At 38.6% G+C, this 24,700-nt stretch overlaps 1 protein-coding gene across 2 annotated transcripts in view; it reads left to right on the top strand.

Moving 5' to 3' along the window:
• Positions 1-838: 838 nt before the first annotated feature.
• The window catches only part of TBC1D23 (TBC1 domain family member 23), a 62,986-nt gene continuing 39,124 nt past the window's right edge, over positions 839-24,700 (top strand). For both annotated transcript variants that reach the window (XM_074214321.1, XM_074214322.1), the window contains exon 1: positions 839-1,193. In XM_074214321.1, coding sequence (XP_074070422.1) covers positions 1,141-1,193 — 53 coding nt within the window. In that variant the 5' untranslated portion in view covers positions 839-1,140. The remainder of the gene's footprint in view (positions 1,194-24,700) is intronic.

Raw genomic sequence — 24,700 nt, forward strand, 5'->3', positions numbered from 1 at the left:
GTTTCTATGGTATATATTGATCCAAACTGAATGTGATGAGAAAGAAATCATATGCTTAAGGAAGAAACATAAAGTATAAGAGATAGCAAGATCAGACCATAGGATATGTTTTTTTTCCTAAATTAAAGTTAACAGTCCTTGGTGTTTGTTCAAACTCCACAGTTGTTTCTCTGGATACAGATGGTATTCTCCATCGCAGACAGCCCAAATTGTCCCTGATCGTTGCTGATGGAACGAGCAACTCCATCAAGGTTGATCATCACCCCCATGTTGCTGTTAGGGTGTACAGTGTTTTTCTGGTTCTGCTCATCTCGCTCAGCATCAGTCCATGCCAATCCCTCCAGGCCTCCCTGACATCCCGTCCCTCCTGGTTTCTAACAGAACAATAGTGTTCCATGACATCCATATGCCAGTTGGCTAAGCCATTCCCCAACTGAAGGGCATTCACTGGATTTCCAATTCTTTGCCGCCAGGAACGTTTTTGTCCAAGTGCCGTTTTTACCCTTTTCCATCATCTCCTCGGGGCACAGGCCCAGGAGCGGCATTGCCGGGTCAGAGGGGCGCACTCCTTTGTTGCCCTCGGGCCGATGAACATTGCTGCGTGGGTCCCATCGGTCTCTGAGGGGCCTTCGGCCACGGGGTGGGCTCCGCCACTCCCGTGCCCGCAGTGGGCGCTTCTCGGCTCGGGCTCGGGCACTGTGCGCGCACAGAGGGGCAGCAGCCCGCGGGAGGAGCCCGGCGCCCGCGGGGCTCGCCAGCTTCCCTGCCCCGGACAGGCAGCCCACGCCGCCGAGGGGCGGGGAGGCGGCGCGTGCGGCCCCGAGCCGCCGCCGCCACCGCCGCCATCCCCAGGCAGCAAGGGGGCGGGACGCCTTTCCGGGCCTCCCCGAGGCCACAGGCCGCGACCTCCGACCCCCGAGCCGGGAGGAAGCGGCGCGCCCAGCCCCGGGCGCGTCGCCTGCTGGGACATGTAGTCTGGCAGGCGTGGAGCGTGCCGACGTCATCGCGCCGCCGCTCGGGCCTCCTCCCGCCTCTGCCCGGGCTCAGCCTCCGAAGCGGGACTCTTTTACGACACTCGGGATCCCAGCCTTCCGCGACCCCGGCTCGCTTTTCGGCAAAGTGACGTGGACGTCAACAGCAATGGCGGAAGGAGAGGAGGCATCGCCGCCGCCGACGTCGGGCGGCGACAGCTGGTGAGTGGGGCCCGGCGCGCCGCCCCTGTCCCCTCGGGCGGCCGGAGGGCCGGGGCGGCGTGCCCCCGCGGGCTCCGGAGCCGCGCCCCGGCTCTGCCCCTTCTTCCCGGCCCGGGGGGCTGGCACGGAGGTGCAGGCGGGGGCGCCCCCTCCGCACGGGCCTCTGCGGAAGGCACCCGGGCGGCCTCCCCTTCACCCGCGGGGGGCCGGGCCCCAGCCCCGAGCTGTGCCGGCGGAGGAGCCCCCGGGCGGGCGGAGCCGGCGGCGTGGCCCCGAGGGCCCCGGGTGCCCCTTGCGGAGCCGCTGCCCCCGCTCCTCGCCCCTCCACCCGCCCAGCTGCCCCGGGCTGACGGATCCCCCGTGTCTGCCGGTCTCCAGGGTCGCCCAGCCCGCGGGGCCCAGTGGGAGCTTGGCATTGGCAGCGTGACTCGGCCTCCTGGTGGGGCTGGCACCCGTGGGGGAGTCAGAACTCGGGCATCCGCGAAGTCCGCGGGTGACCAAAGACCCGGTAGTTGTGGCACATACTTTGCACGCTCGCCCCAGCACGTGCCCCGCCATACCGTCCTGTTAACTTTCAGAAATGGACGACTTTTTTTCTTTCTAACCGTTTTTTATTATATAAATATGTTGCCTTCTCATTACATACTGTGCTGGTTTCTAGCAATCAGTGTTGTCCAGAGGAAATGCCCAAGTCCATCATGGGTGGGCATCGCCCCATGATGTTAGTGTCCAGTGTTCTGATTCTGCTCATCTCACTCAGCATCAATTCATGCAACTCTTTCCAGGCTTTTTTCGAAACCCCATCCCTCATTATTTCTTTGTAGTTTTTTTAGGTTTTCTTTTTTTTTTGCAAGGCAGTGGGGTTAAGTGGCTTGCCCAAGCTAGATTATTATTAAGTATCTGAGGTCGGATTTGAGCTCAGGTCTTCCTGACTCCATGGCCGGTGCTCTATCCACTGTGCCGCCTAGCCCCCCCCCCCCCCCATTATTTCTTAAGGAGCAATAATTTTCTGTCACATACACCTACCACAGTTTGTTCAACCATTCCCCAATTGATGGTCATCCCCTCAATTACCCATTCTTTATCACTTCAAAAAGAGCTATTATGAATATTTTTTTCCAAGTGTGATTTTGACCCTTTTACATGATCTCTTCAGGATACAGAGCCAGTAGTGATATTGCTAGATCAAAGTACGCACATTTTTATTGCTCTTTGGGCAAGGTTGGATCAGTTCACAAGGCCACCAACAATGCATTAGTGTCCTAGATTTCCCACAACCCCCCCCCCCCCACATTGATCATTGTCCTTTCTGATCATATTGGCCAGTCTGAGAGGTGTGAGGTGGTACCTCAGAGTTACTTTAATTTGCATTTCTCTAACCAATAAATGATTTAAAGCAGTTTTTCATAAGACTATAGATAGCTTTAATTTCTTTCTCCAAAAATTGTCTTTGTATTTGCCATTTGGGGAATGACTTTTTTAAAAATAAATTTGACTCTGTTTTCATATTTTAGAAATGAGTCCTTTGTTAGAAACACCAGTTGTAAAAACTGTTTACCAATTTACTACATTCCTTTTGATCTTGGTTACAGTGGTTTTGTTTATGTAAAAACTTTTTAATTTAATGTAATCAAAATTAGTTTGATTTTTTTATCTTCTCTTTCTTTCCTTTGCTCATAAACTACTCCCCTTTCCATAGACTTGATAGGTAAACTGTATCTTGTTCTCCTAATCTGCTTACAATATTGTCTTTTATGTCTAAATCCTGCACCCATTTTGACCTTATCTTGGTATAGGGTGAGGGATGCTGATCTATTCCTAGTTTCTGACATACTATCTTCTAGTTAATTGATGACTTTTGATTTAATAATACAAGAGTCACTTCTTCAAAACCAACAGTCCCTCCCATCTTCTTATTTAAAAAAAAACAAAACAAAATTAATCTACCTAACAGAGCAGTTATTACAAAATAATATGGGTCATTTTCCGTTACTTTGGTTTACCACTCATTATGTTTTCTTAACTTTAAATATATTTGATCATTGTGAAGAAAATCTACAGTTCTTTAAAAAGGAAGAATAATGCAATTGAGAACATCAACAATCATTTATTTATTGTCTTCCATTTCAATCAACAACTATTTAAGTGTCTCTTCTCTGTCAGACCCTATGAGGGGAAGTAGGCATACAAGTACAAAGACTAAATCCTAAATCCTTAAAGGAAGTGAGCTTGCATTCTGTGTGCTGAGAACATTAGGGATATGATTAAAAACTGTTCATGCTCTTAAGGAGCTTACATTTGACTTGAATAAATAAAGTATTTTACAAAAAAAAATAGAAAGTATTATAGAGGAGGGTTAGTAAGCAAGGAAGAGGTCAGGAAAGGCCTTTGAAAGCAGACATCACTTGAACTGATCCTCCAAGAGAACTTGTTGCTAAAGGGGAAGGGAAGAGAGTGATCTAGGTATAGAGGACAATCATAGGAAATGGCCTTGTGGTCCAGAACAAGAATGTCTTAAGTACCTATTATGTTCTAGATGCTGTTGTTTTAAGTGCTTTACAATTATCTCATTTCATTCTCATAAGGACCCCAGGAGGTAGGAGTTCTTATTATCTCTGTTTTGCAGTTGAAGAAGTGTCTTACCCTTGGTCACTCAGTTATTAAGTGTCTAAGGGCAGATTTGAATTCAGGCCTTCCTGACTCCAGGCCTAGCACTCTCTCTGCTGAGTCTTCTGGCTATCTCCAGCTACTAGGTAGAGGAATTTGTAGTTCATCCAACAAACGACAGTCTTTAAAGCTTCTTGGTCAGAGCAATGATGTGGTCATTTAGTGGTAAATATCTTTTCAATTGAGTAGTTAATGTGGTAACTCTGTGTTTGCACTAGAAAGGGGAAGGAACAAGGCTTACATGTCCAAGGAGACTTATTAAAGGACGTCCTTTACAGCTAGTCAGGGAATGGAGTGGAGAAATACCTACGGTCTTGTCCAAATTGGGTTATGGTGGAGCAAGTCTTCAGATGTGGGAATATGGTAATTCCAAAGATGACTTCCCAAGTTTTCCTTATGTCAGAAAAATTCACAAGCAACAACCACAGCTAGAGGACCAAATCCTGCCTTTGTTTTCTTTTTAAGATATAGGGGAACTAAGAAAAGTTTGTACATAAAAACTTTATTTTAAAATGTATCTAACATTTGTAGCATCAGGCTATCTTTAACTCTACCTTGGTAGTTTGTCACTTCTTTTTTTAAAAAAAAGCTACTAGAAAGATTGTAAACTTAGTCTAACACTAGGTGCTTTCATTTTAAAGGGAGTTAAAAGTTTGCTGCTTGCTTCCCCCCCCCATCTCTGTCACTTCACAAATCCAAACAGTTTCTCAAGGTCTTTATTAATTCTCCCCATTATCTCAGATCACCCCATTCCTTTTCACTTTCCCTAGAGTTCCCCCTCTTCAGTTCCTCCTTTATTTCTATCAAGACTACTATAATAATCTCTTGTGTGATTTTGCTTTTTCTATTATTTCCTGCCAGTCAGGTGGTTTAATGAAGAGAGGGGTGGGGGTGAGGGGGTAGAAGGAAAAGGGGAGGGAATCAGGAAGATTGGAGTTCAAATCCAGCCTCTGACACTTCCTAACTTTATTATCTTGGACAAATCACATACTCTATCTGCTCAGTTTTGTCAACTAAAATGGAGATCAGAATAGCCTCTATCTCTCAGGTTGTAATGAGGATCAGATAGGGTAATATTTGTGGAGCATTTTGCACAATAGGAGTTTAATAAATACTTGTTCCTTCTCTTCTTAATCAATCCTTTTAAATACTCCCATCTGCCTAATGAATACCTCTGAGCACATCACTCTCGCTCTGGACACTTAGGTGATTTCTCTAGCACTTTGTGAATAATGCATAATTATTCTGGTGTTCAAATCTCAGCATAATGCTTCTTATCTGTTTTTCTAGCCTTGTCTCTTATTCTTTTCATATTGTCTCCTTTCACTTTATTCTTGTTCATTCAGTCACCCAGTCCTGGAGTGGACTCTCAACCTACCCCAAGCTCCATCTGTTGAAGTATTTCCCATCCCATCCTTTTTCCTTCAAGACCTAACTTAGATTCCACCTCTAATATCAAGGCTTCTCTGCCCCAAGTGAAAGTAATCTTAGATATCTCAAAACATTTTGCCTTGACTTCTCCATTTGTATTTTTTTTTACTGTCCTTTGTATCAGTTATTTCTTCCTGGCCATTAAATAGTAAAATATTGTAATTGTATCCACTTTTATATCTTCGATACCATGTCTTGAACATAGTAGGTATTCAGTAAATATTTGCTCTTGAATTGATCTGCTTCCACTTCTCAGTGTTTTTTCGACTGTTAATGCCTGTGAGTCTTTCCCAGTCTTTCATTATTTTCTTCTACTTTTCTACTATAGGCTTGGAAACTAGATAACCATACATTTAAAAATAGAATATTAGGGATAAGGGGGCTTTTCTATGAAAGTACATATGCTTTATATATGAACTTTGCGCTATCATTTTTAATCATCCAGAATCAATTTGTGTTTGGGTACTTTTCTGTCTGGATATTGAGAAATTGCTATTCAAAAAACTGCATGGAATAGTCTGAAATGACTTCTCAAAATGCTCTTATAAATCACCTGCTTTCTGTGATTAGAGAACTGGATAATTGTGTTGTTCATGACTTCTTATATCAGTAATCAAGACTGAAAAGTTAAGTTGTCCAGAATTACCTTAATTGTTAAGATCATGTCCCATCCCTCATTTCATGACACTCCATTGTTTTACCTTTTAGTTCAAAAGGCATTATCATATCTTTGTAAAATTATTACTGTAATTCAATTCCACAGATATTGATTGAATACAATATTTATAAGGCATTGTGTTAATAACAGGGGATATAGAAATAATGCAGTCACTTTCTTCATGTAACTTAAATTTAAAACATTTTAAATTCTTAATTTAAACATCACTTGAACATTTCCATTTAGAAAGTAGAACAGAAAAAGGATTATACATGAAATTGTACATACAGCTTTCAAAGCATTCTTGTTTTTCTTTAATGGCTGCATTCTGTTCTAGTTACTAGTTGTTGGTATTCAGTTGTATCTGACTCTTTGTGACCCCATTTGGGGTTTTCTTGCTAAGATGTTGGAGTAGTTTGTCATTTTCTTCTCCAGCTTATTTTACAGATAATGAAACTGAGGCAAATAGGATTAAATGACTTGCCAGGGTCACACAACTAGTAAGTGTCTGAGTCCATATTTGAACTAGGGAAGATAGTCTTCCTGATCTCAAGCCCAGTGCTCTATCCTCTATTCACTACCACACCACCTGGCTGCCCCTTAATTCTGTGTTTCTCTCTCTCTCTGTCTCTCTCTGTCTCTCTGTCTGTCTGTCTCTCTCTCTGTGTGTGTGTGTGTGTGTGTGTGTGTGTGTGTGTATGTGTGTATATATATATATATATATATATATATATATATATATATATATATGGTTTTGCAAGGCAAATGGGGTTAAGTAGCTTGGCCACACAGCTAGGTAATTATTAAGTGTATGAGACCGGATTTGAACCCAGGTACTCCTGACTCCAGGGCCAGTGCTTTATCCACTGTGCCACCTAGCCTCCCCTCTCTATGTATTTTTAAAAATACTTCAGAAACCCTCTTTCTTTCTTTTTTCTTTTTTTTTGGGGGGGGGGAAGACAACCTTAGCATTACTCACTCTTCTCTTCTCTTTCCCCACCCTAATCAGTAAAAAAAGAAAAACTAAATTCTTTTGACATATGCATAGTCTAGCAAAAGATTCCCATGATGATCCCTGAAAATGTATCTCTTCTTATGCACTTTGTGTTTATTACCTTTCTGCAGGAATTGGGTATTCTTAACAGGATTCTCTGATCATGATTGGTTCTATTCTTAAGTATTGCAAAGAATGTGTTAAGCATTTATGTGTGCAAAGAATTGTGCCAAATGCTTTACAGATATTATCTTGAGATTTCTCTGAAACATGTCTTTTGTCATTTCTTACAATACTCTAGTAATAGTCCCATTATATTATTAAACTGTTCATATACCCTTTGACTCAGCAATGCCTTTTATTAGACCTGTAACCCAAAAAAGTTCATATGAAAGAGAGAAGAAAAAGACCCATATGTATCCACAAAGAACTCGAAATGAAGGGGATGCCAGTTAGTTGGGTAATGGCTAGACAAATTATAGTGTACTAATATAATTGAATACTATTGTGTTCTAAGAAAGGATTAAAGGAATCATTTCAGAGAAAACTGATAAGACTTGTATGAACTGATGATTGGTGAGCTGAAAGATGTTTTCTTTGGACAATTTTAGTACTACTCACCCTTTCCCTTCTACCTCCCCACCCTATTCAGAAAAGAAGAAAAACAGTTATTGAATTCAAAATTCCATTTTGAAAAACTTAAGAGTTCTGATTAATGTAACGACCATCCTGGATTCTAGAGATGATGACATAGGTCACCGCCTAACAAAGAAGTAGTGAACTTGGGGTATAAAATAAGACATTTTTTTGGACATGTCAATGTAGGAATTTATATTGCTTTTGACTAACCATATTTATTATAAGAGTTTTGTTTTTAAGTGGGTGTAGAGAGATGAGAGAAAATAGAGCATTGAAAAAAACAATACTCAAAAGTCCACATTTATATTCCCTAATTTGTTCAGCCATCCCCTGACAGTCATTTCAGTAGTTTTCATGTCTTTGTTATTATAAAAAGAGCTGCTGTAAATATATTTGAACATATGGGAACAAAATCCTTTCCCTCTTTTTGATATCTTTGGGTATAGTCCTGGCAATTTTCATAAAGTTTATAATTTGCTGGAAGAAAATGCCAGGTGCACAAATAATTGTAGCATAAGACCGAACCTGATCTCCATGAGAGGTACAAAGAAATTACTTTTCGAGGACATATCTCTTCTAGCTAAAGCAGATTATTTGCAAAGAAGAGATAGAGAGGTGTTGTTAAGTTGGACTACCATTTATTGCTTATTTTTCTTATAGATGCAAAGTCTTATAAATAGAACAGTGAAAGTGTCCCATATCTCTGTTCTTGTGCTTATTAGTCTACTACAAGTTATAACACACATACAGTTGAGAAAATATAAGGGAATTTGAGGTTTGAAAGAATTTGGGAAGGTTTCATGGAGGAGGCAGGACCTGAACTTGGAAGAATGATCAAGATTTCTGAAATGAAGATTTGAAGGAAGACGAAGATTCTGAAAAGAGATAAAGAAGCACTTTATTACAGCTGTGAGAAAAAGTTTGTGCCTTATATGACAGGTGGGAGATGGAATATGGAGTTCAGGAAGTACCAAGTAGTTCAGTTTGCCTGGAAAAATAGAATAAATGAAAGGTATCTATATGAAGTAAGAATGGAAAAATAGGATGAAGCCATAATGTTCATGGCGGTGAATTTCCTAGAAGCCAAAAAGTTCTTGGAACAAGAAAATGGTATTGTCAAAACTGTCAGACCCATGACTTAAGAAGATGATTTTGGCAGATTTCTCTGCCTCTTACAGAATGAGCATATTGCACAGAAAGAAGAAGCAGCAGAACAACAAAGACCTTGGAGGTGAGAAAGTATATTTGAAGAACAGTGAGGAACCCAATTTTAACTGAAACCTGGACTTTGTATAGAGGATGAGAGAGAGAGAAGAACTTGAGTCATATTTTAGAGACCTTTGAATGTTAGAGCTAAGAGCTTAGACCCAATTGGGAAAGTAAAAGGGAAAGTGAGGATTATAAAATCCATTCAGGAGTACCTGGGTTCAAATCCGGTTTCAGACACTTAATAATTACCTAGCTGTGTGGCCTTGGGCAAGCCACTTAACCCCGTTTGCCTTGCAAAAAAACCTAAAAAAAAAAGACTGGGAATCCTCTATAAAATAATTTTTAGTTATTTGTAAAATAATTTTTATTATAGGGTATTTTTAGTCATCTTCAGAAATAACATGAATATAGAAAATAAAAGCATAAAGCTCAAGCTAATTTCATCTTGATAAAAAAACTACCTTGAACAAAATAATCTTTAACTTTAAATTTGCTCGGGGGGGGGGCTAGATGGCTCAGTGGATAGAGCACCGGCCCTGGAGTCAGGAGTACCTGAGTTCAAATCTGGCCTCAGACACTTAATAATTACCTAGCTGTGTGGCCTTGGGCAAGCCACTTAACCCCATTTGCCTTGCAAAAAAACCTAAAAAAATAAAAATAAATTTGCTCTGTTTTCCATTAATATCATTTATAAAGCTTTGTTACTAAAGGCATTTTTATTATATTCACTGTCTCTTCTTCTAATTCCACTGTCTTCATTTAACATCATCTCATGTTAAACATCTTTATAGTTTTTTGTTGTTTTTAAACCACACAGTGATAAAATGTTTTCTATCTTCAGCAACTGACAGCATTATCAATAGAAATGACACTAAAGAAGTTATGGTAATCCATTTGCCTTGTAGTACTCAAGGTAGTCTTGCAGACCTTTCTGCTTGATTTTATAGTTATGATACTTTGTGGTTGTCTCCTTTGAAATGTGAGTTCCTGGACACCTGAATTTCTGTTTGTATCTCTGGAATCCAGGACTTTGCACATCCGAAGTATTCCATAAATACTTTTTGCCCTCTTTAGTCATATTATATGGAACTGTGCAATTTTTTCCCCATTTCTATCCTAATTGTTTTTGTTTTGTTTTAAATTTTGCATAGTGGATGAGAATGTTAGATTCTGAATCTTGACAGCATAGATCCAAATTTCATTTCTTACTTATTATTAAACTCTGTGATCAGGATGTGACTGAAAAAGTATTATGCTTTAGAAATGTGAGTTACCATTACTATGGGACAGTGTAGTATAAGAAGCCTGGTCTGAAAACTGGATGACCTGAGTTTAGGTTTTTACCTTTGGCACATACTCTAGGTAAATCGCTTGACTTCTCAATACTCTGGGCATATTTCTGTTACTATAAGTTGTAGAACAGATGACAACCAGCCTGTATTGGTGGAAGGAATTCTTAGTTTCAGCATATCATAGGTCACATTTTTTTCACAAGTCTTTCTTCTCCCTTGTAAATAATATACTTAGCATATCCTCAGCAGAAAAATTGCTGAACTGAAGGTTATAAGTTTTATACTCAAGGAGCTGAACTTTTATGGGGAGAGAGGGAAAGAGACAGTTTGTACATATTTAGGTTTATATAGAATGAAAATAAAATATCTAAGAAAGGGAGGAGCCTAGAGGTGAAGGTTATAAGTTGTCTACTTTCCTGATCCATCTGCTAGAATTTTCAGAGATTCTTATAAGGCTCTTAATTTTAAAAATATTGTGATAACTGTACTTAAATTCAATTGGTTTTCTTTGTAACTCTTGACAGTTCTCTATAAGAAATGTCTTAAGGATGACTTGACTGAATACTTTGCAGAGATCAATGCTAATTCTAAACAATTTGACTTAACCTGGTTTTCTAGAATTATTTATAATTATAGAATTTTAGCTTTCAAGAAGATTTTAGATATTTTCTAGTTTATTCCCTCTGTAATAGTATGAATCCCAGTACTTATCTGTTATAGAGGTATAAAAATGTAAATAGTTCATATGGAAAAGGGAATCCTCAAGATTATCAAAGAATTCAGAAGACATTTGTCTTTGTATTAGGAGATAGAGAGTTTTTTGACAGCCATATCTATTTTAACATTTTCAAGTATTTCAAGCAGCATATGAATGAAAAACATTTATTAAATGCTTAATATATACTATGCACAATGTTAAATGTGGAAAACATGCAAAATAAATCCCTAGTCTATATATTCTATGTTACTCCCCTTACATTGTACTTGGTGCAGATACTTTGAGAGGACTGGTGCTCAGGAAGGCATATTTTGGTTTGGAAGGTTTCAAGGTTAGTGAGCAGAACTATGGAAGAGTAGCTTCATATACTATTTCCAAGACCATTGACAAATTGAAATAATTATTTTTTCCAGAGCAAAAAGTAGTGGAGAGGGAACAGATTCTAAAGTGAGAGGGTTTAAGTCCTCTAGGACATAGATTCTGGTCAGTGGGTAAGGCCCCTGGTAAGAAGATGACTAGGAAACTGAAGCTGTGAATTGGTCTTGCCATTATGAAAAGCAATTTGGAATTATGCTGACAAAGTTAATAAATTATCTGTATGCTGCTATGCCTGTACTCCAAAGAGGCCCAAAAAAGGGAAAAGAATCCATCTGTACAAAAAAATTTATACTAGCTTTTTTTATGGTGGCAAAGAACTGGAAGTTAAAGGGGTGCTCATCATTTGGAGATTGGAATGATTATGAATGCAATTGAATATTGTTGTGCTATAGGAAATGATGAAAAGAATCATTTCAGAGAGACCTGAGAAGACTTGAAACGATATGGAGTGAAATGAAAATATTTTATACAGTATCAGCAACAGTTAAACATAAACTTTTTTTTGAAAGACTTAAGGACTCTGACAAGTGTGATGACCAATCATCTCTTGACATATGTACCTCCCTTCATACACACATATCTCTCCCTGGATCAAACTACCTTGGAAAGTTAACTTTTGGTTTTCAGAATTATCTGTGAAAAATAGGTGTACCAAAAACCCCGATGAGTGGGATAGTACCCTCTCCATTCCATAAGCAGAGCCCCATTTGAGCATAGGATTAAAAGTCAAGAAATAAACTGGAAAAAGGAACAAAACAGCACAAAATGAACCTGTCAATGAAAAGTTACTATGCTGACAGGAAGATCAAAACACAAATTCAGAAGAAGACAATAGAATCGAAATTGCTACTTCCAAAGACTCGGAGAAAAATACGAATTGCTTTTAGGCCATGGATGGGCTCAAAAAAGTTTTTAAAAATCAAATAAGAGCGCCAGACTGCGCGGGGCGTGGGGGCGGGAGCGGCGCGGCGGGGCCAGCGCTGCCGGGCCAGGGAGAGCGCCCATGCGGTTCTTGGGCCGCCAGGGGTCCCGGGCCTGGAGGAGGTGCTCGAGCGCCTCGGGCCTCTGGGGGGGGGGGGCGCCGAGCGGGCCGGGCGGCAGCGGCCCAGTCGGGGTGGCGAAGCCACGGTGACGCCGCGGGCTCGGACCTGCCTCTGCTGCGCCACCTACCTGCTGCCGGCGGCCGGGGAGGGAGGCGGCCCCAGATAGAGGCTTTAGATAGGAGTCTTGAAGACCTACTAACTAGCGTTGATGCATTTGTTGGGATGCTAGATATGATTCCAAGCGACTCCTCACAGGTAGTCAATGAAAGCGTACCTCATATACACTGCAAAGCTACCGAAGTGAGTGAGATATATAGAAAGATTGACACATTGGAGGCCTTTGTTAAAGTGATTGGAAATTGTGTGACTAGAATGGAAGACCAGGTGACAAAAGCAGAAGCAGAACTTGGGACATTCCCCAACTCATTAAAGAAACTTTTGCATACCAGTAATGTGCCATCCTTTCTTAATAAGTCATATTCCACAAAGCAGCAGCAAACGGTTTATGAGCCTCCTATCCTTTTCAGGACAGAAGACTATTTTCCTTGTTGCAAAGAAGGACCTCAGGCATGATATTGCACAGAACAACTAATTAGGAAAATACTTGTATTGAAGCAGAAGTTCCTATCTTGAAGAGATTAGAATTATATATATATATATATCTACAATTTAGTGTATTTAAGGTTCTATGTATATTAAGCAGGCAGTATTTTAAAACAATATTTTTCATTGTGTGCAGAATACATAGCTTCCCATGTCTTCCAAATTTAAAGTCTGTTTAAATGGGGGAGTAAATTAAGTAAACATTTACTTAAACTTATCAAAATTGCAAATTTTCTATTTATATCAACTCAACATGTCAACAGTATTGCCTTTACGACTTACCTCCAGTCTTAAAGAGAAAACTACTGAAGCATTAAAAATCATTATTTGTTAATATTCTTAATGGTTGACAAGTCTTCCTAGTTTATTTTTTTAATGAACCGTAAAGTAACATGAGTTAAACTTGATACATTTTGAACTGTAAAACTCTGTAAGAAATGACTTGTAATTAATCTTGAAAAATATATTCAAAAGCTAGAGCTGAAATCGTTAGTTTGTAAATGTGTACAGTTTGACTTATAATTTAAAATCAATTAAAATTGAAGACTTATTCGCATAATTTTTTTTCTTGCAAGGCTATTGAGCAAGAACATAGAAAACTGTTTTTAAAGAAGTTTTATTTTGGATACAGATTTCCATTTCCTTAGTAGATAACAATAAATTTTAAGAACTTCCATAAAAGCTTTAGGTGAGAAAAAAATTGTACATTTTAACTCTTAGCTAATATTTTAGCAAAAATCATACAGTTCTTACAAGTCATAGGATCATAGAAAATTAGAAAGAATTATTGAAGTCTAGTTCTTATTCCTCCGATGAAGAAATAATTGCACTGGGCTTCACAGTTACTAAAGTCACAAAACCAGTTTGTGGAAGATTTAAGAGTGAAAAAGGAAAAATCTGTATTGTCTACCCTTAAGCATAGGCTTTTCACTCTTAGTAAGATTTTTAGAGTTGGAAGAAACTAACTCCCTCATAGTTGAGGAAACTGAGGCACAGCAATGATGTAACTTGCTGAAGGCCTTACAAGTGAAAGGTAACAGAATATTCCAACTTCAAGTCTGGTGTTATGCTACATTAGAGCTGTTCAACCTTAGGTTATCTTGGGGTTGCACTAAAATAATTATTTGAGGGCCACACCCAGAATAAAAAAACATAGTCCCTGTTCAATGGACAAAGCACTATGTGATGGCTCCAGGACCAAGGTTCTTTGATATAAAAAATTGCCTCATAACTTCTTAGAGAGTGGAGGAATGCATGTCATCAGTATGAAAGGCAAAAGCACAAAGTGTGAAAGCAAACACAAAACAACAAAGTGACAACACAACAGTGTAAAGGTAGGTGCATACTGACTAGTCTGTATCATACAGATGGAATGCATCCCATAGATCGATTGAAAATTCTGTGTGATATGTTACATCTGTAATCCTGCTTTAAAACACCAGATAATTATCCATGAGATTATTATTAGTGATGGAATTAAATCTAATATGCATTACGTGCAAATCATTTTTTTTTTGGTCATGAAAAAACCCACAGGCAGACTGCATAAAATCGCTCTTTGGCCTGTGGGCCATGTTTTAGACAGCCCTGTGCTCCTCTGGATATAAGATGGTTCATTTACAACAGCTAAAAGATGTAGTCCTTTCTGTATAAGATTTCACCTTCAGCTTGTTCTGCTTTCCAGTGAAGAGGACAAGTAGGTACCTGGGTCCATTCTACATTACTTGATTGTAAGTAATACTAGCACAAATAGAACTAGGATAAGTCACTAGGACTTTACACTTACCTCATTTTTTACTGTTTGATAATCTAACCACTATTTACTGTGTCCTTGTTCTTGGTAAATCTTTTTGGAAGTTCTTTATTAAAGGGCCTAATATATATATAAAATAAGAGAGGACAGCTAGATGGTGCAGTGCATAGAATCAGGAGGATCTGAGTTCAAATGTGGCCCCAGACACTTAATACTTACTTAGCTGTGTGATCTTAGGCAAGGCCATTGTCTTGGAAAAACAAAACAAAAAATCAAATACAAGAGGAAAAAATGGGAAGAAAAATGAGAATGATGCAAGAAAAATCATGAAAAAAGAGTCAACAGCTTTTTAGTAAAGACGAAAAACTCTTAAAAAATATAATAGAGCAAATGGTAAAAGATCGAATGAGAATTCCCTGAATAACTGAATTGGCCAAATGGAGAAAGAGATCCAAAAGTTCACTGAAGAAAATAATTTCTTAAAAATTAGAATTGGGCAATAGGACACTGATAACTCCATGAGACATCAAGAATCAATCAAAATCAAAAGACTGAAAAAAATAGGTGAAAACATGAAATATTTCACTGTAAAAGCAACTGATCTGGAAAAAGATTCAGGAGAGATAATTTAAGAATTAGACATTATCTTTCAAGAAATTATCAGAGGGTATTATCAGAACCAGAGGGCAAAATAGACATTGAAAGAATCTATCAATATTCTCTTGAAAAGCGATCCCCAAAATGAAAACTCCCAGGAATATCATAGCCAAATTCCAGAACTTCCAGGTCAAGGAAAAAATATTAAAAGCCATTAAAATGAAACAAATCAAATATGGCTCACATTCCACGATAATGCAAAAATTAGCAGTTTCTACATTAAAGGATTGGAGGACTTGGAATATGATATTTCAGAGGGCAAAGGAGGTTAGGATTACAACCAAAGAATCACCTGTCCAGAAAAACTGGATATAATCCTCAAGGGGGGAAAATGGATATTAATTGAAATAGAAGACTTTCAAGTATTCCTGATTAAAAAGACCAGATTTGAATAGAAAATTTGACTTTCAAATAAAAGACTCAAGAGAAAGCCACAAAAGGTAAACAGAAAAGAGGATCATAAGGGATTTGATAAGGTTAAATTCTTTACATCCCTAAATGAAAAAATGAAACTTGTTACTCCTAAAATCTTAATCATTATTAGTACAGTTAGAAGGAGTACACATAGATTGTGGGCATGGGTTGAATTGAGTATGATGGGGTAATTATCTTAAAAAATAAAATTAAGGAGAGAGAAAGAGGAATGGACTAGGAAAAAGGGAAATGGAGAAGTAGAATGGGGAAAATTATCTGACATAAAAGAGGCACAATAAGTTTTACAATGGATAGGAAGATGGGGGAAGTAGAAAGGACCATATGAACCTTTTATGTAAATTACCTACAAGAGAGTATACATACAAACTCAGGTATAGAAAATCTATCTTAACCTTATGAGAAAGTGGAAGGTAAAGGGAATTGGAGTTCTGGAGTTGATAGTAGGGAGGGCAGATTGAGGGAAGGAAAAAGTCAGAAGCAAAACACAAGAGAATGTACAGCATGAAAAAGGATAAGTGGAGAAAATAGGATGGCGGGAAATACATAATAATTGAGGAAAATTTTACAAATTTCTCTAATAAAGACTGCATTCCTCAAGTATATAGAGATAGAAATGAGTTATTCATTGATAAAAAGGTCAAAGGATATGAATAGGCAATTTTCAGAGGGATTAAAGTTATCCTTAGTTATATGGAAAAAATATCCTAAATCACTATGGATTAGAGAAATGAAAATTAAAATAATTCTACTACCCTACACCTATCAAATTGACAAATGTGACCAAAACGGAAAATGATAAATGTTGGAGGGGGTGATGTATACCTCTCCCAGGTCTATATTCCAAAAGAAATAAAAAAGCAAAAAGGAAAAGGATCTATATATACAAAGATATTTAGAACATCTCTTTTAAGTGATTGCAAAGAATTGGAAATTGAGGGGATGTCCATCAACTGGGGGAATGGCTGAACAAGTTGTGGTATGTAATTGAGATGGAATTCTATTGTAGCTATAAGAAGTGATGAGTGGGATATTTAAGAATCATCATCATAGCGATCTGAGCCAAGATGGCAGAGCAAAGTCAGGAAATCCCAGAATCTCTCCCCCAGTCCATTGCAAATGCCTTTAAATTATGACTAACCAAATTTTAGAGAGGTGGAACCCACAGAAAGACTGAGTGAAATAGTTTTCTGGCCCAAGACAACTTAAAAGATCTACAGAAAGGGTCTATTTCACTGGGGTTGGAAAGGGCCACAGTGTAACTGTACTGGCACTTGGAGCTAACTGCTTCTAACCATCCAGATTGGGTCCGTGGTAGTGGTGTGGTTTCCAGACATCTCAACCCAGGAATTGCCAAGGACAACTTGAAAGGTCAGCAGGAAAACTGCAGCACCAGAGTGAGCATGGAGCCCAGGCCAGCACAGGTCTCAGCCTAGCTGCAATCCCAGGAACCAGAAGCAGACCTGCAAAGCCACTCAGCAATTGCTTCCAGAGCACTCTGGCCATAGACAGTAAGGAGGTCAGGGGAACCTGCAAAGGTCTCTCTTCTATCCCTGGGGCAAGGATTCTGTTGCTTTGTCCATACTCAGATTCAGGTTGCAGACAAGTTGCCATACTGCCATCAAAGATCAGGGACTCTCCTTATAATTCCAGGGAAACCAGAACACAGGTCAGGAGAGCAGTCTGCAAAAACCCTCAAAAGCCTGGGAAAGTGCATCCTCCATCCTGGAAACAAAGCCCCACCTTAGCAAAGAGTTAAAATCAATTAATCGGCTGGGGAAATGAGCAAACAACAGAAGAAAAAGATTCTGACCATAGATGTTGGTCCCACGGAGGATCAAAATACACATTCAGAAGATAACAAAGCCAAAGCTTCTGTATCCATAGCCTTCAAGAAAAATATGAATTGGTCTCAAGACTATGGAAGAGCTCAAAAAAGATTTTGAAAATCAAGTAAGGGAGGTAGAAGAAAAATTGGATAGAGAAATGGGAGTGATGTGGAAAAATTGTGAAAACCAAGTCAGCAGCTTGGTGAAGGGGAGATAGCAAAAAAATAATGAAGAAACTATCATCTTACAAAACCAGTTTAGATCAAATGGGAAAAGCAGACCAAAAGAACCATGAGGAGAAGACTGCCTTAAAAAAGCAGAATTGGCTAGATGGAAAAGGAGATGCAAAAGCTCTCTGAAGAAAATAATTCCTTAATATGTAGAATGGATCATAGAGCTAAGGGAAGCTGATGACTTTGTGACAAATCAAGAAACAAAACAAAACCAAAAGAATGAAAAACTGAAAGAAAATGTGAAATATCTCATTGGAAAAACAACTGACCTCAAAAACAAATTAAGAAGAGATAATTTAAAAATTATTGAGTTATCTGAAAGTTACCAGAAAAAGATCTTAGACTTTATTTTTCAAGAAATTCTTCAGAAAAAAAAATTGCTGATAGCCTAGAAGCAGAGGGTAAAATAGAAATTGAGGGAGTCCACTAAAGAGATGCCAAGGGGCAGCTAGGTAGTGCAGCCAACTCTGGAGTCAAGAGGACCTGAGTTCAAATCCACTTAATAATCACCTAGTTGGTTTATTGGGTAAGTCACTTAATCCCATCATTGGAGAGAGAGAGAGAGAGAGAGAGAGAGAGAGAGAGAGAGAGAGAGAGAGAGAGAGAGAGAGAGAGAGAGATAGAGATCTCCTAGGAATATTATAGCCAAATTCAATTCCCAGGTCAAGGAGAAAATATTACAAGCATCCAGAAAAAAACCAATTCAGATATCTTGGAGCCACAGTCAGGATAACACAAGATTTAGCAACATCTATAATAAGGGCTCATAGAACTTGGAATATGATATTCCAGAAGGCAAAAGAGAGACTGGCATGGGAAGGGCTAATTATGAAGGATTTAATGATGTTGAACTCGTTGTATGGGATGATGATATTGATAATGCATATGAACCTTCTCATTTATTAGAGCAGTTAGAAGAAGCATATATAGACAAGGCACAGGAGGGAGATGAATTTGAAGGTGCAATGTTATAAAGATGGAGTTAATGGGTGAGAAAGGAATGGAGAGTTAGGGATAGGGATTTAGGGAAAGGAGAAGTAGAATGGGCTAAAGAGATTTCATGTAAAAGAGGCAAGAAAAAGCTTGCAATGAAGTAGAATGGGGGAGGTGAGGGGGAATGAGTGAACTTTCACTCTCATTGAAAGTGTCTCAGAGAGTGAGCCTTCATTATCATCAGAAATGGCTCAGAGAGGTAATAACCTACACACTTGATAGGGTATAGAAATTTATCTTTCACTAGAGAAAAATGAGAAGAAAAGAATGGGATAAGGGGGAAGGGGGGAATAGGTGATAGAAAAGAGGGAGAGGGTACTCAGATACAACATACTCTTGGACAGGGACAGAGTGAGAGAGAATAGAATAAATGAGAGTGGGGAGGAATAGAGTGGAGGGGGAAATACAGCAACTGTGAGAAAAATATGAAGCAACTTCTCTAATGAAATTATGATAAAGAACTTGATCCATCCCAAAGACAAAGCTAATGGTATCTGAATACAGAATGAAGCACAATTCTTTTTCCTCTCACTTTATTTTTCTTGAGATTTCTCTTTCTTTGTGTGTGTGTGTGGGGGGGATTGTTTACTTTCACAAAAAGATTATTGTAGTAATGTGAAAAAATAATTTTTTTAAAAAGTAAAAGAAATGAGTGGAGTGCTCTCAGAAAAATCTGGAAAGACTTATATGAACTGATACAAAGTGAAATGAATAGAATCAATATGTACAGTGAACATTGTATACAGTGGATGATGATATAACTGAAAGACTTAACTATTCTTGGCAGTACAGTGATCAAAGACAGTTCTGAAGGATCTATTAAAAATGCTCTCTATCTCCAGAAAAGAAGTGATGGATCTGAATGCAGGTTCAAGCATACTTTGTTTACTTTATTTTTTTGTCTGTTTTACAACATAACTAATACGGAACTAGGTTTTATGTGACTTCACATATAGAACATATCAAATTGCCTTCTCAGTGAGACGGGGAGAGGGGGGGTGACAGGGAGTTTAGAACTCTAGAATTTTTTTTTTTTAGGGTTTTTTGGCAAGGCAGTGGGGTTAAGTGGCTTGCCCAAGGCCACACAGCTAGGTAATCATTAAGTGTCTTGAGGCCAGCTTTGAACTCAGGTATTCCTGACTCCAGGGCTGGTGCTCTATCTACTGTGCCACCTAGCTGCCCCTAGAATATTTTTAATGAATGTTGAAAATAGTTTTTTCTCGAAATTGGGGGGAAATGTTAAATTAAAAAAACTTTCTAATAGACAGTTGTTGTAGCTAACTACATCTATGTGTATTCATTTGGGAACATTTACATAGAGATGATAATGGGAGCTGATGAGGTGACCAAGTAAGACAGTGAGTGTAGAGAGGAAAGAGAAGAGGGCCAAGGACAAAGCCTTGGGGTATACTCATTATGAGTGGAGTATGAATGATGAACCCCCAGGGTAGATTGAGGTGGAACAGTCATAGAGGTAGAAAGCAGATGAGAAATCAATAGTGTCTCATAAAATTGGAAGAATATCCAGGAGAAGAGAGTAGTCAGTAATTTCAGGGAGGTTAAGAACAATGAGGATTAAGAAAAGTCTTAACAGGGTCTGGCCATGTAATAATTCATTGACAAGTTTAGAAAATTATTTTCACTTGAATGATGTGATTTCAGAAACCAGGTTTCCAAGAGTTGGGAATCAAGTGAGAGGACACAGAAATAATGAGTGCAGATAGCTTTTTCTAGGAATTTGGTTGTGAAAAGGTTTGAAAACAAACAACTTGAAAGGATAGTAAAATTTTTGTGAGTTGGTTTTTTATTTTATTTGTTTTTAAAAGATGGGGGCATCCTGGGCATCTTTTTTAAAAGGCAGGATGAAAAAACTCATTATCTTATTATGTAATTTTGTTATCTCTTATATTTTATGTTTTTTCCTTAAGGATATGATTTCTCTCTCTCATCACATTTAACTTGGATCAATGCATACCATGGAAACAATGTAAAGACTAACAGACTGCCTTCTGTGGGGGGGGGGGTGGAAGGAAGAAAGATTAGGGGAAAAAGTGTAAAATTCAAAATAAATAAATTTTAAAAAAAGGCAGGATGAAAAGAATCACTGATAAAGATTGGAAAATCAGAAAACAGTAAGTAATTTGCCCAAGGTCACCCAACTAGTAAGTAAGTAAGTAAGTAAGTGTCTGAGGTAGGATTCAAACTCAGACCTTTATAAATTTAAGTTTGGCTCTCTAACCATTATGTCACCTATCTTATTATATCTTAGAGGCAAATGAAATCCATGAATATCATTGAAGATGACAGTGCCTTAGGGAAGATAATTTTGCTAGCTGTGTGGAGGAAGTGGAGGGGAGGGATTGGAAGCCTAGAGTCCAATTAGGAGACTATTAATCTAATCTAGAGAAGTAATGAGGGATGTCAGGTGAATGCTGTGTCTTGTAACCTTTGTTTTATTGGACTCCTCATCTCTTCATTTATTTTTTTTCTCACCCTGGTTCACCATCTTCACATGGACAGGGTTCTCTAGTTTCCCATTTCACATGACTTTCTACTTAAATTTTCCCAATCGGAGATTTTGCATGTACAGATTGCACTTCACTATAAGTATATTCCTTACTTTGATACTTTCAGGATCGGTTCTTTCACTGGTCTAGGGACTCCTGAAACTGGAAGGTCAGTGACTCTTCATATCCTTAGAAGGCAAGCTACATGAGAAATTAAAGTCAGTAAAATTAATATCTTGGTATCCAGCTGTCAAGTCATGAGCTTCCTCAAGCTAAATGAAGCAAGTCCCAGTTGATGGAGACTCCTGTTGATAAAATCTTGAAGCCTATCAGAGCTTACAAATGGCCCGAGGACATGTTTTTGCCACATTAAGTTAACAGAGTAGTGCTTCAGTGAAGGAAGCTGTAATATCACTTGTGAAAGCCTACCTATTTCCTTCTAAATGTCTTCATTGAAGATGTCTTCAATTCATATATAGATCACTCATTAAAATTTTACATATAGGGAGAAAAAGCATATAGTTCAGTTGTTACTGTTGGTCTTTTGGCCACCTTTTTCAGCATTAATAAAGTCTGGGAATTTTCACCACATTTTTGGTATCTTCCCTTCCTTTATTTTCATTATTAATTGATCCCCCAGTTCCCTCATAATTGTTTTACCATCAGCACACAAATCTCTTTTACATATACTTAATCAACCTGATTGATTTTCCTGTCCATGTTTTTGTGGGTTGGGGTTGGGGGGGGGGGGGTTGTTTCAGTATCATTTCTATCTTTTTTTTAGTTTTTGCAAGGCAATGGGGTTAAATGGCTTGCCCAAGGCCACACATCTAGGTAATTATTAAGTATCTGAGGCTGGATTTGAATTCAGGTACTCCTGACTCCAGGGCTGGTGCTCTATCCATTGCACCACCTAGCTGCCCCCATTTCTATCTTTTTTTCTAAGCACCTCAGGGACTATGGCTCCAAAGGTGTTTCTTCCACCATTCTTGATGCAGACTTTTGAAATAGTTCTTATAAAACTTTTCCATTTTTCTTGCATTTGTAGTCTTCCATTTTCATCCTTGAAAGCCCTTGGGATTGACTTGGCTTCATTAGATATCTTGCCAAACTTTCTTTAAAAATGATGATTCTGTTCATCTTATGAGCCATCATGCTTTTCTATAAGATGTTAAAGGACGAGCTTATATTCTAACCCACTATTGTCTTTGGAAACCATTTCTTACTGGAAAGTAAGATCAGTGACAAAATTTTCCCTCAATTTTTTCCTAAAACATAGTCAATTTCATTTTTGTGATGTTATTGGTTATTAAACTATTGTTTAAAATGTTCATTCTATTCTAAATAAGTCTAGAAAGTTAGTCTAGAGCTTCATTGTTAAGGGTTTTAAATAAAGAATCTACTCTAGAAGCAATAAGGAATTACTAAGAGCTGCAGACTTTGAAATTCTAGTATTTTAGAGAATAGATTGTTTATTGCCGTAAATCACACATGAGGTGTGTGTACCAAGATAGCAACCATATAAGTAAAGAAAAGGTGATATACAAAAATAAATATTATAGTATGAAACAAGATTTGACAACAAATTAGACACATAGGTGGGTGTGAATCAGTGTGAAAATGACACTAAGCTTTCAAACCTGTGTGATTGTGAGGGTTGTGGTGCCCTTGTCATTAATAGAGAAGCTGGGGCAGCAAGGTAGCACAGTGGATAGAACACCAGATCTGGAGTCAGGAGTATTTGAGTTCAAATGCAGCCTCAGATGTGCCATACTTACCAGATGGGCAAATAACTTAACTCCAGTTGCCCCACAACAATAAAACAGAAGGTAGGAAAAGGGAAGGATGTGAGAGAGAATCATGATTTTGAGGTGTCCATTAGGCAGTTGGTATTGTGTGCCTGAAGGTCAGAGCTAGATAAATAGATCTGAAAATCATCTGTACAGAGATTATAAGTGAATAAAAAAAAATTGGTGATCTCTCCAAGCAATAAAGTAGAAAGAAAAGAGAAATGGGTAAATGACACATTTTGGGAGGATACAAAGTTTAGTGGGTTTGATCTGGGGGAAGATCCAACAAAAAGAATAAAGATGGTCAGTCAGATATGAGGAGAACCAGGAAAGAGTAGGATAATCAAAAGTTAAAGAAAAAAATTCAAGAAAAGAGGATAACAAACACTGTCAAAGACAACAGAGGGGACAAGAGGATAAGAATTGATAAAAGACCATTAAATTTGGGGATTCAAAAATCATTTCTAGTTTGGAGAGAGCAGTTTAAATTAAATGGTGAGGTTAGAAGGCAGAATGCAGAAATTTAGAAGAGAGGAAGTAGAGACATCAATAATAGGTGGCTTTCTCAAGCAACCTCTCAAAAAAAAGAGTAAAGATTTAAGACACTAACTTTTAAGGTTGTTTAGATCAATTATGATTTTCTTGAAGATCGTGTGTCTATAATTGAGGACTGATCTGAGTATAACAAAGAATCTAGCATATTTATCAACTCTCTCAAAACTTAATAGCAGTAAAGAAATTAAGTTTGACCTCAAAGCTTAAGCTGTAGATTTCACAGTAAACCACAGTTTGCTTTTCCTCTATGCCAAAGATCAGCAGCTTCTACATCCTTTGCTCATTACTCCCAGAACTATTGTCCTGTGACATTTACAGGGTTAGTTCTCTTTTAGTCATTGCTAGTAAGGTTCTTGCTAGAGTCCTTCTCATCAGTCTGATCCTTCACCTGGAAGATGGTCACCTCCCTGAGAGCCAATGTGACTTCAGAAAGGTCGAGGAACAATTGATATGGTGTTGGCTGCCCAACAACTCCAGGAAAAAATGCCAAGAACAGACAAAGTTCTGTATGCAACATGTGTAGATCTGACCAAGGTCTTTGATACCATCAGTCAAGAGGGTCAAAATTTGGTTGCCTGGGACAGTTGGGTGGTGCAATGGATAGAGCATCAACCCTGGACTTGGGAGGACCTGAGTTCAAATCCATCTTCAGACTCTTAATAATTATGGAGTGTGTGACCTTGGACAAGTCACTTAACCCTATTGCCTAGCAAAAAAAAATTGGTTACCTGAAGTAGTTTATCAGTATTGTATATCAGTTCCATGATGATGTGGTTACCCAGGTTCTCGATAGTGGACAACGATCTCAGGATTTTCCAGTCACCAATGGAGTGAAACAAGGACGTGTCTTGGCTCCCATATTTTTTAGAATGTTGTTTTTCAGCCATGTCATTAAATGCTGTCACTGAAAATGAACATGGTCTCAAGGTCAGCTACTGCACTGATGGCAAATTCTTCAAATTGAAAAGACTACAAGCCAGGACCAAAGTGGAGGGAGTTTTAGTGCATGTTTGTAGATGACTGTTCACTCCAAACAGCCTCTGGAACTGAGATGCAACAAAGTATGGATCGGTTCTCTGCTGCTGGTGCTAATAATAGTTAACATCAAGAAAATACAGGTGTTCCA

The sequence above is a fragment of the Macrotis lagotis genome, chromosome 1 (genome assembly GCF_037893015.1).
Source record: "Macrotis lagotis isolate mMagLag1 chromosome 1, bilby.v1.9.chrom.fasta, whole genome shotgun sequence".
Classification (NCBI taxonomy): domain Eukaryota; kingdom Metazoa; phylum Chordata; class Mammalia; order Peramelemorphia; family Peramelidae; genus Macrotis; species Macrotis lagotis.